Genomic DNA, 15,618 nt, shown 5'->3' on the forward strand with positions numbered 1-15,618 from the left:
CTATCCATCATAAAAGTGCATCTATCCATCATAGAAGTGCATCTATCCATCATAAAAGTGCATCTGTCCATCATAAAAGTGCATCTATCCATCATAAAAGTGCATCTATCCACCATAAAAGTGCATCTATCCATGATAAAAGTGCATCTATCCATCATAAAAGTGCATCTGTCCATCATAAAAGTGCATCTGTCCATCATAAAAGTGCATCTATCCGTGATAAGTGCATCTGTCCATCATAAAAGTGGATCTATCCATCATAAAAGTGCATCTATCCATGATCAAAATTATGGATTCAAATGAAGTGATTTTTTGCTTAAATTCAGGAAAATATATATCTGCCAGGCAATCTGGAAACATTGTTTGATTTATTTTTTAGGATGCTTTAAAAGAACAGCATTTATTTGAAAAAGAATATTTTGTAACATTATAAAATGTATTTACTGCTACTTTTGATTAATTTAATGCATCTTTGTTGTATTAAATTTCTATACATGACAGTATTAAAAGTAGCTGACACAGATGCATGATGGTCCGTGTGTTTACCTGCATGTATTTGTCTTTGATCTGCTCACATGTGGAGATGCAGTTGGAGATGTAGAGATGGATGAACTCAGGAGGAAGATCTACTGCTGTCGTCAACCTACATTTCAACACACACACCATGTCATGTCAGCATCTAAGGGTATTTTCATGGCAAAAAATTAAATTACAGAAATACAAATATCATATAAATACAATGAAAACCAAACAAACAAAAACAGCAAGTCATATTATTTAAGATTCTTTAAATTAACATATTATAAAAAATCCCAAACCTTTTCAGTAATTCTGAATTCCAGAAAAGGTTTGTGATTTTTTATAACATGTTAATTTAAAAAATCTTATATAACATGACTTGCTGTTTTTGTTTGTTGAATTAATCAACTTAAAAGGTGAAACTAATATATTATATAGACTCATTACATGCAAAGTGAGATATTTCAAGCCTTTATTTGTTATAATTTTGATGACTATGGCTTACAGCTTATGGAAACCCCAAAGACAAAATTAGAATATTGTGAAAAGGTTTTCATAAGCTGTAAGCCATAATCATCAAAATTATAGCAAATAAAGGCTTGACATACGAGTAATGAGTCTATATATTAGTCTCACCTGTTGAATTACTGAAATAAATGAACTTTTGCACGATGTTCTAATTTTTCGAGTTTCATCTGTGCTTTTATTTTTTATATTTATATTTTATACAGTATGTATAATAGTTATATCTAATAACGAATTTGACAGGACTGTTAAACAGATTGTAAACTAATGAACAGAGAATGCGAGCATTGTTCATTTGCTCAGGCTCTGGCGTTCTCAGTGCCGTCAAAATAAAAGTCCCAACGACAAGCGTGTCTTACGTCAGTTCAGAGTTCCTACTGGCGATGCGAATGCAACCAGAAAATGTTCCTAGGGGAACCATTAGTTCTCTGGGAACCATCCCGGTGGCTGGATCCTATAACTATCCAGTGTGTAAGCCTCTAGAGGAGGAGTTTAACGCTGTACCTGTTGACCACCTCCATGGAGTGCAGTGACATGTCCATGTTGACCAGGACAGAGAAATACTCCGTGATCTGATTGGATGACATGAGCTTCAGGAGCATCTCAATGGCCACTAGTGGGTTGTTCTCAACCAGGTCCGGTAGTTTGGCTGGGGTCAGTCCAATATGGTAAACCAGCTTAGGGTCCTTCTCCAGTTCACCAAGCAGCTGATGAGAGAGGGAGAGAGAGAGAGTTTTTTTACTTTAAGATCACTTTATTTACAAAAACATTAAAGAGATAAGATTTTTAGTAAAAAGCTTTAAAAAAAAAAAAGCAGCTAGAAAGGAGCGCCAATAGATTTGAAAAACAGAGTCTCAAGACGGAAAATAGCATCTTAGAAACGCAAACACTCATTTCTAAATATATATATATATATATCTATATATATTATCTATCTATCTATCTATCTATCTATCTATCTATATATAAAAATAAAGGTTTTCCCTCTTTTTCCCTTTTTCTTTCCTTTCTTTATATTTGTTCACGCTCCATTTACATCTAAAACAACAGTCATTACCTTATAATAGCTAAACCCTATATTTATATAGAATTTTATTAACCCCTTTAACACTGAATTGCTATTTCAGCTTGCCCAAATAGAAAATTTAATGTGAGAGAGAGAAAAAAAATGTTATTATATTAAAATTATAATTATTTATTATTATTATTTATTTGATCTAAATTATTTGGAAACCGTCATATATTTTATTTTTCAGGATTCTTTGATGAATAGAAAGTTCAAAAGAACAATAATTATTTGAAATACAATCTTTCAAAACATTATAAATGTTTTACTATCACTTTTTAAGGATTATTGAGTATTGTTGATTATTGAGTATTTTTATTTTATTTGCTGAATTTCTATTAAAAAAAATCTTGCTAACTCTAAACTTTTGACTGGTAGTGTGTAAAGAAAAAAAAGCTTGTTTATTCCCAATGATGATATATAAATGACTTCTGATAGCTCAGGTCCTTTTAAACAAAAATATATATCTTTTTGTGCACTTTTTTTAAAGCCTATGGAGATGTAAAGCATACATGTGCATGTTTGTGTTAGTAAATTTTTTGTTGCACTGTCAGTTTTGTTTTTGAATAAAGAGTTGGATTTATTAATGCTTTTTCTTTTTTTAATCCGATTAATCGAAAAAAATAATCGACAGATTAATCGATTATTAAAACAATCGATAGTTGCAGCCCAAGAAAAATTCTCTCGTCATTACTTCCATAGTAGAAAATATAATAATACTATGGAAGTCAATGGGGTCCATCAACTGTTTAGTTTACAACTTTCTTCAAAATATCTTCTTTTGTGTTCAGCAGAAGAAACTCATTCAGGTTTGAAACAACTTGAGGGTGAGTAAATGATGACATAATTTTCATTTTGAAGTGAACCATTCCTTTAATTGTCACAAAAACATAATGCAAGCAACATCTTCATAAGTGAATGTGAGCTGGACCTGACTGTGTTTGGTGATGCTGTGTACCTGCGTCTGCTGTGCCGCTGATAGTGGACTCTTGAAGGCTTTGGCCATGATGCGCTTGATCTCCACTCCCGTGCCGTTCCGCACACACATGGACCGATCCCACTGAATCCGATGATCCGGTTCACACGGGTTGAGCCAGGACAGCTCATCCTCACACACCAGAAGAGGCGGAGCGGGCCGGATGAACTCGGGACGAAAGTGGCCTGACAGAGAACCACACGGGACAGAAAAGACATGTTCAACCGTTGCATCACAATAAAAACAAACTAAACACTAGGTGTGTAACAATATAAATCGCAATACAAAAGTGTAACATGTATTGTGTATAATTCACCCAAAATATAAATTACTGTGTGAGTTTTAGTGTCAGTAATACAATAAACTACTCTATATAATATTGAATATGATGTATAATAATATGATAATGCCAAATGTCTGATGTTACCTGTAAAAAGTGGCCTACATAATTTTAAATATATCTAGTCAGTGACAGAGTGCAAGAATATTCATCTAATAATTCTATTTTCAGAATCATGAATATTGTTATTCTAGTGTCTCTATTTTCCTGTGCCTTGGGTTTCAGCTTCAGTTTTCAATGTAATATCAAAGTTAGCATTTTAATCAATGGTACATTTTGTTGTAAACCTTTTATCATGTCTTAGAGTTAGGTGTGAGTGATATGGCAATTTTCACAATTTATCCAAAAAAATTTTTCAGGAAAAACGATTTTCAAGTCAATGGGGACCAGCAACTGCTTGGTTAGCCACATTCTTCAAAATATCTTCTTTTGTGTTCAGCACAAGAACGAAATTAATACAGGTTTGAAACAACAGACAGTAAATCGTCCACGATCAAAAACCGTGATATCGCACACCCCTACTTGGAGTATCGCAATAATACGGTATCATGAGATGTACTAAATCGTGACGTGAGGGTCTCGTAACACCCCTACTGAACATCAGCCTCACACTCACTCTCCAGAGGAGGACGAGGTCCAGTCACCAGAGACTCTGTGATCTGATTGGCCACGGAGCTGTCGAAGCCCGAGTTGGAGGAGTCTGGATCCGGGTCGCTGAGCAGGCTGGGAAAGCTGGCCTTACTCTGAGTGGGCAGCTCCGACTGGCGCTCTGAATGAAAACACACAAGATGTTTGTTATATCTCTGAGAAATACTGGATTGTGGTTGTTAAACTATATTGTCATCCAGCTAGCTGGATATATAAGCATTTGTAGACATACAGTACACTTATATAGTGTTGTATGATTGTCTGCAAGGGATAAACTGATATGAAAATTTTGGCTGATAAATCTAAAACCAAATTTTTATATAATGTTTGAGAGCCTGATTACAAAAACAAAAGTCTCTCATCACCATTAAGGCGAGACACAGCAGGCAAAAACGTTGTTGTTTTTTTCACTGGTCATTTTTGAGATATTTGTCTTCAATAACATTCCTTCTATCAGCTTTGTGGTGAAAAAAAAAGTCCGAAATACACATTTAGGTCTTTATTTTACTACACTTTGTCTGTTTGTGTCTTAGATTTCTCATAAATTCATCAAAAGTTGGCGATCTAAATCCTTCCGCTGCTCCGCGAACAATGTGCAGTTTGTCAACATATTACATTAGACGTCGTCTTTTTGTCTGGCACTAATAAACTTCACTAAGTTAGAATTAGCTAGTTCAAGCTTACAGCTGTTAGCTAATAATGACTGTACCTAACATTAGTTGTTTTGCGGTCAAAACACTGCGGTGTAAACAGTTTGATATTGGGATATTCACTGACTAGAGGCTCTTAAACTAAAGGCAAACAACTCCGTGATGTCACAGGTCAGAATACTGCACAATGGCGGCGAAAGATATAAAGTTTTTTCTTTTATATGTTTTAGGGATGGGCAACGATTAATCGCATCCAAAATAAAAGTTTGTGTTTACATAATATATGTGTGTATAATTAATTTGTATATATGAATACCCACACATGCATGTATATATTTAAAATATATGTGCATGTATATATTTTATATATATTTATTCACAATTAATATTATATATAAATATTTGATATATTAATAACACATTTTTCTTAAATATATACATGCATGTGTGGGTATTTATATATACAAATTAATTATACACACATATATTATGTAAACACAAACTATTATTTTGGATGCGATTAATCGCGATTAATCGTTGCCCATCCTTGTCATGATTCTTATATAATTGTTGATTATAGTGGAAATCTATCTTGGATAACAGTTTAAATTAAAATGAAAAAACGGTGGAGTATCCCTTTAAGCCTTATATAACTGCATCTGTAGTTTGCTTCGTACCAGCGAGCGCGAGCTGGAGTCCGCTGATGTCGATGGTCTGTGGCGTGGCGCTCACGTCCATGGAGGACACCTGTCTCGGCGTCTTCTTGAAGAGATCTCGCGGCGGCGCGAGCATCAGCTGCGAGAGGAAGAACTTCTCCGGCAGTGTGATGGGAGGAAGAAAACCTGCAGCAGACACACATTTACAGTTATGCATTAGTCAGACGTTTTTATCTAAAGTGACACATTTACATTCTTATCAGTGCTTGCTTTCACTGGGAATCGAACCCATGACCTTGGCGTTGCAAGCGCAAACGCTCTACTGTTCTCTACTCTACTGGAAAACAACAATGATTCAGTTGTAAAGCAGCTCTAAAAAGACTATTCAGTTCAATAACAGAGTAAGTTATTTAGTTATAAGATGAGTTTAATTCAGTTATAAGCAGCGCTACAGAAGACAATAGTGTCATTATATATATATATATATATAGCACGACATTAGCAGCAGCCAAATGCGTGTGTTACTCTTTTGGCCCAAGTTATTTTAGTCTATAAAGTTTTAAATATGAATATTTTTCTTACACGGACGCATCGCTTCACTTCTGAAGACCTTTATTAACCCCCGCAGAGCCGTTTCGAGCACTTTAATCATGAATAGATGCGCATTGAAGGACTACCAAAACCCCATTTACTCCCATTATAAAGATTGGAAGAGCCAGGACATTTTTTAATATAACTCCGATTGCATTCGTCAAAAAAAAGAAGAACGGATGGGAAACGATTAAAGTTTGATTACCTAATATAGTATATATGTGTGTGTACTCTGTGTATAATTATTTTATATATATAAATACCCATATATGCATGAATATCAATGTTATTAATATATACAATATTTATAATATGAATAATGTATAAATATATACATGCAAATATTTCTTAAATATATACATATTTATGCATATGGGTGTATTTATATATACAAAATAATTATACACACTACACACGCATATATATTACGTTAAACAAACTTTTATTTTGGATGCGATAGAGAGCCTAAGCCCCTCCCCCTCCGCTTCCGGCTCATGGGACCTTATTTCGGAAAAAATATGTGTGGTAGTCAATGGCGAGAGACGACTTACCTTTTTATTCCGTCTGAACTGTGACCTCAATTACACATATGATGTTTGTCAATTAAAGATAATTCTGAAAGTCAAGAAAGTCGCAGTTTGTCATAAAACAGAAGAGTAACATTTAGTTTTATGTGTAAATCGCTCTGTGAACTACATCTCCCGGGAAGCGAAACAACGAGTGAGATCAGCTACTCGTGTGTGTGCAGTCTGGTACAACACACTCAGGCATGACGGCGTAACGTTACCATTATAACGCAAGACTATAGAAACAATGACAGACGTTTTGAGAGAAAATGTGCGCCTTTGGGGTTTGTAGTCTTTGTAATTACGTATTTTCACAGTCTTATACCTCAACGGTTTTACATCAAACTGAGACTTTCTTGACTTTAAAATGTATTTTTTAAATTGGCTAACATCATATGTGTAATTCAGATTAAAATATTTGTTGTCTCTCGCCATTGACTACCATACAATATTCCTCGAAATAAGGTCACATGGTGGTCGACCGGAAGGGGGCGGACTTAGTCTCTCTATTTTTTGGGGTGAACTCTCCTTTTAATGATGCAAGACAAACACAACCAGAAGAGGAGGACACACCTGAGAGCGGTTTCTCTGGCTCCTCTCCTGCTGGCGATGGGTTTAGCAGGTGCGCGAACACCGCGGCGAAGGGGTTAGCGGCCAGCGGCTCGGTGCGGTACATCTCCCACAGCAGGTACAGCGCCGTGAGCCTCTGCGGGGCGCTGGGCAACAGGTCGGGCTGCTGCAGCAACATCACCAGAACCGAACCCACGCGGAAGTGCTCGGCTTTACCGAAGCAGTGGTGGAAGGCGGTGGACAGCTGCTCGAAGCTGTTGCTGCAGGCGTCCTCCGACATGATGCCCAGCAGGTTCGACAGCTCTTTAGGAGCCAGCGTCATGATGCTTCGGTCACACAGGCCACTGGATCAGGAGGACTAGAAAGAGACACAACAATGGATGAAGTAAAGCCGGCATGAAATTAAGTTTAAATCATTTTTCCTTCGCTATTCCGAGTAATACGCTTCTCAAACAAGAATAAATGTATGGCGGGGCTTGATTTTGATTGGATGGTTGTGGTTTGCTATTGGCTGATCTCATGTGAGTGACAGGTTGCTCCGCCCACATCATCAGAGAAGAGGAAGTTATTCTGATTCAAGATTATCAGGAACATCAATTTCAAACAATAATGATGTGCACGGATTAATCATTTATAAAAAATACTGCAATATTGCATAAAAAATAAGAAGTCAATTGGGATTTCTTAGTGACTTTAAATGATGCTACTAGATCTAATAACTATTGGAAGGATTTACGACATTTCATGAGTTTGATTCGGAAAGTAAAGTCTAATCCTGTAAACGCCTGACATACAAAATAAAAGTCAAAAATCATAGATACATCAGGCTTTTATGGCACATATAATATAGTGAGACTATGGAGGAAAACATCTCCGTTTTATATAGAGAATAAAACTGAGCAAAAATATGCAATTTTGTTGCAAATACTGATATTTATATGGCACAAAGGTAAGATGAAATTCTGATGCTTGTAATGCAAATCAATGAGAACTAGTTAGCAGATACATAAAATGCATTTAATATTAATATCTGCCAATAATATGTCTAAGTCAGGTCATATTTAAATGCTTAGTTTTATGATCAAAGCTCTGTAGTTTTAAAACATATAATGCAATGCAATTATAATTGAGAGATGGACAAATAAACCGTCATAAAAAGACTAATGATCATGTTTGATAATAATATACTCGTGATTTTTCTAATAAATGGTGTCTGGATAATTTATAAACCCTACAGTAAATCAACATTTGAAGTGGATCAATACCAGTTCTTGTCTTAGAACAACTTTGTTGAACTTTTTTGATCCACTTCAAATGTTGGCTACTGTAAGTTGCTTCAGTACAATATTACTAAAAATGTCGACGACAGAAGGACTGTGTGTGACTGGTTTTGATCATTTATAGGTATTAGAAATGTGCTAAAAATATGATACCAATAAGGTTTTATGGAGTTAATATAATTATTGTACAGTAACAGATACAATATTCGAATTATGACTGGATTTCCCAGCTTAATGAAACACACCAGACGAACCTCAAATACTACACGCAGTTTTATTTCACTTACTAAACTCCTCAAACTGCTGTCTATTTAGGGAACTCGGTAGATTTAGTGACAGAGTCAGTAACAACAACATTACCTGAGAGGAGCTCATTGATAGTTACCGTCCCGTCAGCTCATGAATATTCAATAAAAACCAGACGCGGTGACGCTCCAGTGCTGATATAACGCTTATCCGAGAGATTTTACAGGTTAATGTTTTAATCATTAGACTATTTCTATTATTTAATCTGAATCTTCTTCACTTATACTCAATCATAACCGTCGCGGTTGTCGGTTAGCGCTTCCTGTGAACCGAACGGATTTATGGGAGATGCAGTTTCAAAAATAAACACGGAAAACAAATATAACGTCCAAAAAAAAAATCACAAACTGTGTTCTAAAAATAAATCTGTTTTTATATTATTATAACCATAATATTCACTCATAAAAAAACACATAAAAACAAGAAAACACAACACAGTAGAATGACCCGGATGTGAATGCGCGTTCCTCCTTGAATGTGTCCCATAATCCACCGCTCTTCCTTTCCCACATTCATCGTACAGAGTGAGTATCTTCCTCTCGTTTATCGTTTATAAATCCAGCATCATCCGCGTAATTAAGCACTAATGATTAAGTTTAATGTCACATTTGAGTGTACATACACATTATGAATCACTGGGATGCGTTTTGGTGTGTTTAAGACGCTGATGTGAGTGTTTAAAGACTTAATGCTAACGCGTCCGTGAGAGGAAGAGACGGAACAAATATAAAGCGGCAAACCTGCAGAATTACACCGATTTTAACGCGATGATGCCGTCATTTAAGTTACATATGAATAATCATTGTCAACTCTTACACTAAGTTAGTTCATTAGCTCGTGATTGTATTATTAACAGTTGCAACCTTAAGCAGTTTAGTCTCAGAACTGTAAGTACTAGTTCTCTAAGGTTTTACAATGAGGAATAAAGTCAGAATTGGTTATTATTAGTGTGTTTTGGTTAATGAGTGACGTGTATCCTGTGAAGTGCTTCCAGTGTGTGATAATCTATATGTGTGTGTGTAGATGGCACCCAAGAAGGGCGAGAAGAAGAAGGGCCGCTCCGCCATCAATGAGGTTGTGACCCGTGAATACACCATCAACATCCACAAGCGCATCCATGGCATGTAAGTCACACCTGGAGTGAGTGAACGCTCACCTGTAACACACACTGGAGTGTAAACACCTCTGTCTGCTCCTCTTCCAGCTCGTTCAAGAGGAGAGCTCCTCGAGCGCTGAAGGAGATCCGCAAGTTCGCTGTGAAGGAGATGGGCACGCCTGATGTCCGCATCGATACCCGTCTCAACAAGGCCGTGTGGGCTAAAGGTGTCAGGTGAGACGGTCTCGGTGGTTTTGTTGGCCATTCCCGCTAATAACACTAAAATGCCTTCGCTTTGAGTCGTGTGTACTGTAGTTTGAACTGGATTTAGAAAGGTAGATCTCCAGGAACATGATCGGACGCCCCTGACCCGAGTAAAGATGTCAGATTCAGCATAACCTGCGTGTTTTAAACTATTCAAGACCGATGTCATGCCTGAACTTCACAGCGATTGGCTGCCGCTCACGTTTCTCGCTTGATATTTGCATAAAGTCGAAAACCGCCCAAACGTTGTCACGCTCTGCTGTTATTATGTGTGTCAATAGCACAGAACAGAGCAAGCGTTGTCAGTTAAATCCTATGGACGTTGAGTTTCATTCTCGCGTTGTGAATTGTGGGATTGAGAGCGTTGAAAAACAGAAAAAGAGGGACTTTATGCAAATATCTAGAGAAAAATGTGTGCGGCAGCCAATCGCTGTGAGGTTCAAGTGTGACATCGGTCTTGAATGGTTTAAAACACACAGGTTGTGCAGGAGTTTATACTGGATTTAGTGTATAAATCATTATTTCTACATTTTTGCTTTGCAGTTGTTCTACATACTGGCCACAAGAAGTGTGTTTAGATTTAAATAGGCAAATGTTGAACTGCTCTGGCCGTCCTGTTGAGGACGCTGGTCAAAAAAACAAGCAATACACTGATAATAGAAACCTTTTATAATGAAAGCATTTTTATAACTGATTTGGTCAAGAAAAAACAAAGAATAATTAGTTATTATTATTTACATCTAGTGCCATTGGTCAAATTGTGAACTGCATTCCCACTTAAAACCAGCATTTGTAAATGTGGCAACAGTTCTTCTAACCGTACGTTCACACCGCCGCCGGCGAGAGCGGCAAAATTCGCCCTTGCCGCTCTGTCAACGACGCCATGGAAAGATTCGTGGACGCTCTGACGTAGATCAAATGCGTGATCTTTTTTAAAACGGTATGCAATCAAGCAAACAAAAATGTCGGTTATTTTTGCAGAAAATTGATCGATGACAATAACTTTAAAATCTAACAAAATAAACAAATTAAAAGCCATATGTGTGGTGTGGCTTTTGTGTTCATGGTTAAGTGCTATTATAATTTGCATTCTCGCTGAAAAAGTGTTCTAGCACGAAAATCTTGCCTATAAATAGTGTTGCGCGCCCTCTTATCAAATTATCAACCTCCTCTATTTTGCTTGGGAACTAATGTGGCCGGAACCAAAGGGTACGTTCACACTGCAGGCTGAAACGACCTTATTCCGATTTTTTTTATTTATTTATTTTTGCCCCTATGCGACCTGTATCTGATTTTTTTCATGACAGTCTGAACGACACAGATCCGATCTTTTCAAATGCGACCCAGGCCACTTGGGTATGTGGTCCAAATCCGATATGAATCCGATCTTTAGAAATGCGACTTCAATCTGAACGGCCGGGTCACATATATCCGACCCGCACGTCATTGCTCGCACCTGTAGCTAGCCAATAGACGCACTGTTATGGGCCGCTGCAGACGTGTCTCTTCCCCAGTGTTGTGCCTGAACGCGTTCATATACTGTTTACTGCCTGATGAACATTACTGTGAACACGTTCATTCTGGTGTCTGTGAACGCACGCTCTTTGTCAGTTTAACTTCGTACAGTAGGGTGCCAGATTTCTAAAGAGCCTTCCAGGCGAAAAACATGTAAACATGCTTTAAAATGTAGCGAAAAAACACCCAATCTGGCAATACCAGCCACCAGTGTCGCACCGCGGTCGCCGGTGACAAAGCAAGGAGCGCAGAGGACGCGCACTATCAATTAAACGACGAGGTCGGTGAGGATCGGAAAAATCTTACTGCCCGTTGATAAAATAATTGTTGTCTGTGTTTGTATATGGGCTGTGGCAATAATAATAATAAAACAAAAGCTCGCAACATATGGAAAAAAAGAACTATTCCGCAAACAAGTGACGTCGTTGACTTCTGGGTCATTTCACGTTCACACAGGAGATCACAAAAGGTCGCATTTAATTGGAAATGTGAACGGCCTTAAAAAAAATAAAAAAATTTTCAAAAAATCGGAATTGAGCATTAAGCCCTGCGGTGTGAACGTAGCCAAAGTTTACAGGACTACGTTCTCTGGGATTATCTCAAACGGAGCACTTCTACATTCCGATTGGTTGCCGCCGAACCGCGTCATTGCTTATTACCATAAAGTTGAACTGATTTCAACTCTCCTCGCCGTTCGAAACGCGCCGGAGCTCGCCGCCGGCTCTCAATGAAAATGAATGACTTCCGGCCACTACGACGCTCTCGCCGGTGGCGGTGTGAACGTACCCACAACTTAAATTCACCGAAACTGGACTCTGGCGTTCTCAATACGAGATCTTGAGCAAAAACAAGCGGCGCATCAACTTGATTTATATTTTCAGTGTGTTGTGTCGACACAAACATGGATTACACGCACCCTAAAGCGGAGGAATTGTCAGACATTCACAATTACGCATTTGATGCTTAACGGTGCCGTCTTGTGTTTGTCAGGAACGTGCCGTACCGCATGCGTGTGCGTCTGTCCAGGAAACGCAACGAAGACGAAGATTCCCCAAACAAGCTGTACACCCTCGTCACATACGTCCCCGTCACCACGTACAAAGGTGAGCTACACATCTGAAGTGCTGAATGACTGTCATTATGCATTATAAAAACCTTCTCAAACCGTGTGCTTTGTGTGTGTTCGCAGGTCTTCAGACTGTAAATGTGGATGAAAATTAAATTAATTTTCTCTTCATGTCTGTTGGAATAAAAACATAAAAGGATTTTTGCTGTGGATGATTTATTTGTGCGTGTGGAGATATTGACATAATCAGCAGTACAACATGCATATGTAAACTTAACGACGTCTTCTTCACCTAAAGCTGATTATTCACTCCGAAAGGCTTGAGGTGAGATTGTGCAGAGTGAGTCATGATTGGTTCCTCCAACCTAGAAAGTCATCTAATGCTACATGTTTCCGAGTTTCTCAGGATCTTCAATCACAACATGATCATCAAACTGCTTTTCCAGAAATGGAAACTAAAGCTTCATTTGGGTAATCAGCATCTGAAGAGGTAAACGTGGTCCCTTTGGATTTCACGATGTATGAACGCTTCCTGTGGCACGATAAAACTGAGGATCAGTCACATGACTGTTTGTTTTTAAGGCACTTTATACGTCCGAGAGCCGCAAAACCAAATGCGTGCACTAAAGACTGGCTTTCTCAGACAGTCAGCTTATACACTTTGCATATTACAAATAATAAATATAAGTAATGAGCATTTGTGGCATGTTAATTACAATTAACGAAAACTCATTTTCACAAAATCTGGGTTGCCGCTTGCAGTGGAAGTGAATATATAAATGTTAAAATGCACATTGTGTTTTAATATTATTAAAATGTCATTAAAGTTTAACAGAAGAATTAATGCAGAATTATTAGCGTTGCATGTCGGCTTTTATACAAAATTTAAACAAAACCTTGATTTTAAAGTGTCAAAATTGGCATCATGGCCTCAAATGCTGTTAATCGAGCTTAAACTGGAATATTCCTATAGAATCAACATTTAAGTAGGCATTAAATTGAAATTCACTATCCATTTTCTAAATGTGTGATATTGATCTTGCAATATTTCCTTAAAAAAAAGAAAAACTAAAATTAATAAATTTGAATGAAAATGATTTAAACGCACTGAACGCTCGGGTCTCGGATATAATCATCTGAAGTTCAACATCATTCAGCTGCTGGGACGGGTCAAATAATCATAACCATCAATATTTCCTTCATGTGAGTCTCATTTATACAGTCAGTCACGTGTAAACAATCCCATCAGACTGAACGACAGCTGCAGATGTGGGAATCCACACTAATAACTCAAAACATGTTTATAATGCCTGGTGTGTGAGGGACAGAGCCGTGTGTGAACACTGTTAAAACAGGAACAGATCATCTCAATCAGTTTCACTTCACTGAACTTCCATAAACTAACAACGAGCAATACACAGGTGACGCTTGAAAAATTAGAATATGGTGCAAAAGTTCATTTATTTCAGTAATTCAGCTTAAAAGGTGAAACTAATATATTATATAGACTCATTACATGTAAAGTGAGATATTTCAAGGCTATAGTTAGTCATAATTTCGATGATTATGAAAACCCCAAATTGAAAATGAGAATATTGTGAAAAGATTTTCATATCTGTAATCCATAATCATAAAATTCATAATAAAGGCTTGAAATATCTCACTTTGCATGTAATGAGTGTATATAATTTCTTAGTTGAATTACTGAACTTTTGCACCATATTCTAATTTATCCTGTATATTACTGCATTTATTAACCTTTCCTAACAGTGCATTAACTAAAGTCACAGATATGTTGAGATTAACGATAACTACGATTAATAAATGCGTTGGAAGTAATGTTCACAAATGAAACCTCATTGTAAAGCTGTACTGAGGAATATGAAAGTAAAACACTGGGATAAATGTGTGTCAGCGGCGGTAAAGCATTCAGTGAGGGGAGTCCAGCTCACCCCGCGGCATCATGGGATTTAGACATGCCACACTGCCAAAAAAAAAAAGGCTTTTGCCTTGGTTTCCAGAAAATCAAGATATATTTACTAGAGAAGAAAAATGACAGTTCACCCAAAAAGTAAAATAATGTACTTACAGGTGAAACTTGAAAAATTAGAATATGGTGCAAAAGTTCATTTATTTCAGTAATTCAGCTTAAAAGGTGAAACTAATATATTATATAGACTCATTACATGCAAAGTGAGATATTTCAATAGTTTACAGCTTATGAAAACCCCAAATTCAAAATTAGAATATTTTGTTAAAAGGTTTTCATAATTCATAATCATCAAAATTATGACTAAATCAAGGCTTGAAATATTTCACTTTGCATGTAAAGAGTGTATATATTAGTTTGACCTGTTGAATTACTGAAATAAAGGAACTTTTGCATGTATTTGCTGTTCTAAACCTGCATGAAGTTTTCCACTGTTGAATATAAAGGAATATATTGTGATGATTGTTGGTGTTCAAACAGTTGCTGGTCCCCATATAGAACAAAATAATAACACTATGGAAGTCAATGGGGACCAAAAACTGTGAAACTAACATTCCTCACAAAAATCTTCATGTTCAACAGATGAACACTTCATGCGGGGTTAGAACAGTAAATAATTACATTATTTTCATTTTTGGGTGAACAAGCAAAGTCAGAAAAAATCAAAATGAAGTGATTTGTGCTTTAAACAAGAACTAATGGTGTCCGAAAAATCAACTTAAAGGAGTAGTTCACTTTTCAAAAAACTTTTGCTGATAATTTACGCACCCCCATGTCATCCAAGATGTCCATGTCTTTCTTTTCTTCAGTCGAAAAGAAATGAAGGTTTTTGATGAAAACATTCCAGGATTTTTCTCCATATAATGGATTTCAATGGGGACCAAACGGTTCAAGGTCCAAATGAGAGTATCAGTGCAAACTGTTCAAAGGGCTTTAAACGACTCCAGACGATGAATAAGGGTCTTATCAAGCGAAACGATCGCTCATTTAATAA

General features: G+C 37.0%; 2 protein-coding genes across 3 annotated transcripts in view; one reads left to right on the plus strand and one right to left on the minus strand.

Moving 5' to 3' along the window:
- cnot11 (CCR4-NOT transcription complex, subunit 11) overlaps positions 1–8,973 on the minus strand; it is a 10,999-nt gene extending 2,026 nt beyond the window's left edge. The window contains exons 1-7 of one of the 2 annotated variants that reach the window (XM_089133486.1): positions 8,773–8,973; positions 7,111–7,465; positions 5,402–5,566; positions 4,043–4,195; positions 3,069–3,271; positions 1,549–1,751; positions 547–643 (exon numbers count right to left, since the gene is read on the minus strand). In XM_089133486.1, coding sequence (XP_088989612.1) covers positions 547–643; positions 1,549–1,751; positions 3,069–3,271; positions 4,043–4,195; positions 5,402–5,566; positions 7,111–7,429 — 1,140 coding nt within the window. In that variant the 5' untranslated portion in view covers positions 7,430–7,465; positions 8,773–8,973. Of the gene's footprint in view, positions 1–546; positions 644–1,548; positions 1,752–3,068; positions 3,272–4,042; positions 4,196–5,401; positions 5,567–7,110; positions 7,466–8,747 lie in introns of both variants that reach the window. The other variant, XM_039683598.2, reaches the window with a different exon arrangement.
- Positions 8,974–9,109: 136 nt separating this feature from the next.
- On the plus strand, positions 9,110–12,833 carry rpl31 (ribosomal protein L31). The gene is made up of 5 exons (XM_039683599.2): positions 9,110–9,217; positions 9,717–9,817; positions 9,898–10,023; positions 12,559–12,671; positions 12,758–12,833. The coding sequence occupies exons 2-5, from the start codon at positions 9,717–9,719 to the stop codon at positions 12,787–12,789; spliced, it is 372 nt and encodes a 123-aa protein (XP_039539533.1). The 5' UTR covers positions 9,110–9,217; the 3' UTR covers positions 12,790–12,833.
- Positions 12,834–15,618: the final 2,785 nt, after the last annotated feature.

The sequence above is a fragment of the Pimephales promelas genome, chromosome 7, assembly GCF_988280905.1.
Source record: "Pimephales promelas chromosome 7, fPimPro1.hap1.1, whole genome shotgun sequence".
Lineage (NCBI taxonomy): Eukaryota > Metazoa > Chordata > Actinopteri > Cypriniformes > Leuciscidae > Pimephales > Pimephales promelas.

What these genes read in the sequence shown, in the direction of transcription:
- rpl31 (XM_039683599.2), top strand. Translation starts at nt 9,717, where the DNA reads ATGGCACCCAAGAAGGGCGAGAAGAAGAAGGGCCGCTCCGCCATCAAT. An exon ending in GTGTGGGCTAAAGGTGTCAG is followed by an intron (nt 10,024 to 12,558) that starts GTGAGACGGTCT and finishes TGTGTTTGTCAG; the next exon opens with GAACGTGCCGTACCGCATGC. An exon ending in CCCCGTCACCACGTACAAAG is followed by an intron (nt 12,672 to 12,757) that starts GTGAGCTACACA and finishes GTGTGTTCGCAG; the next exon opens with GTCTTCAGACTGTAAATGTG.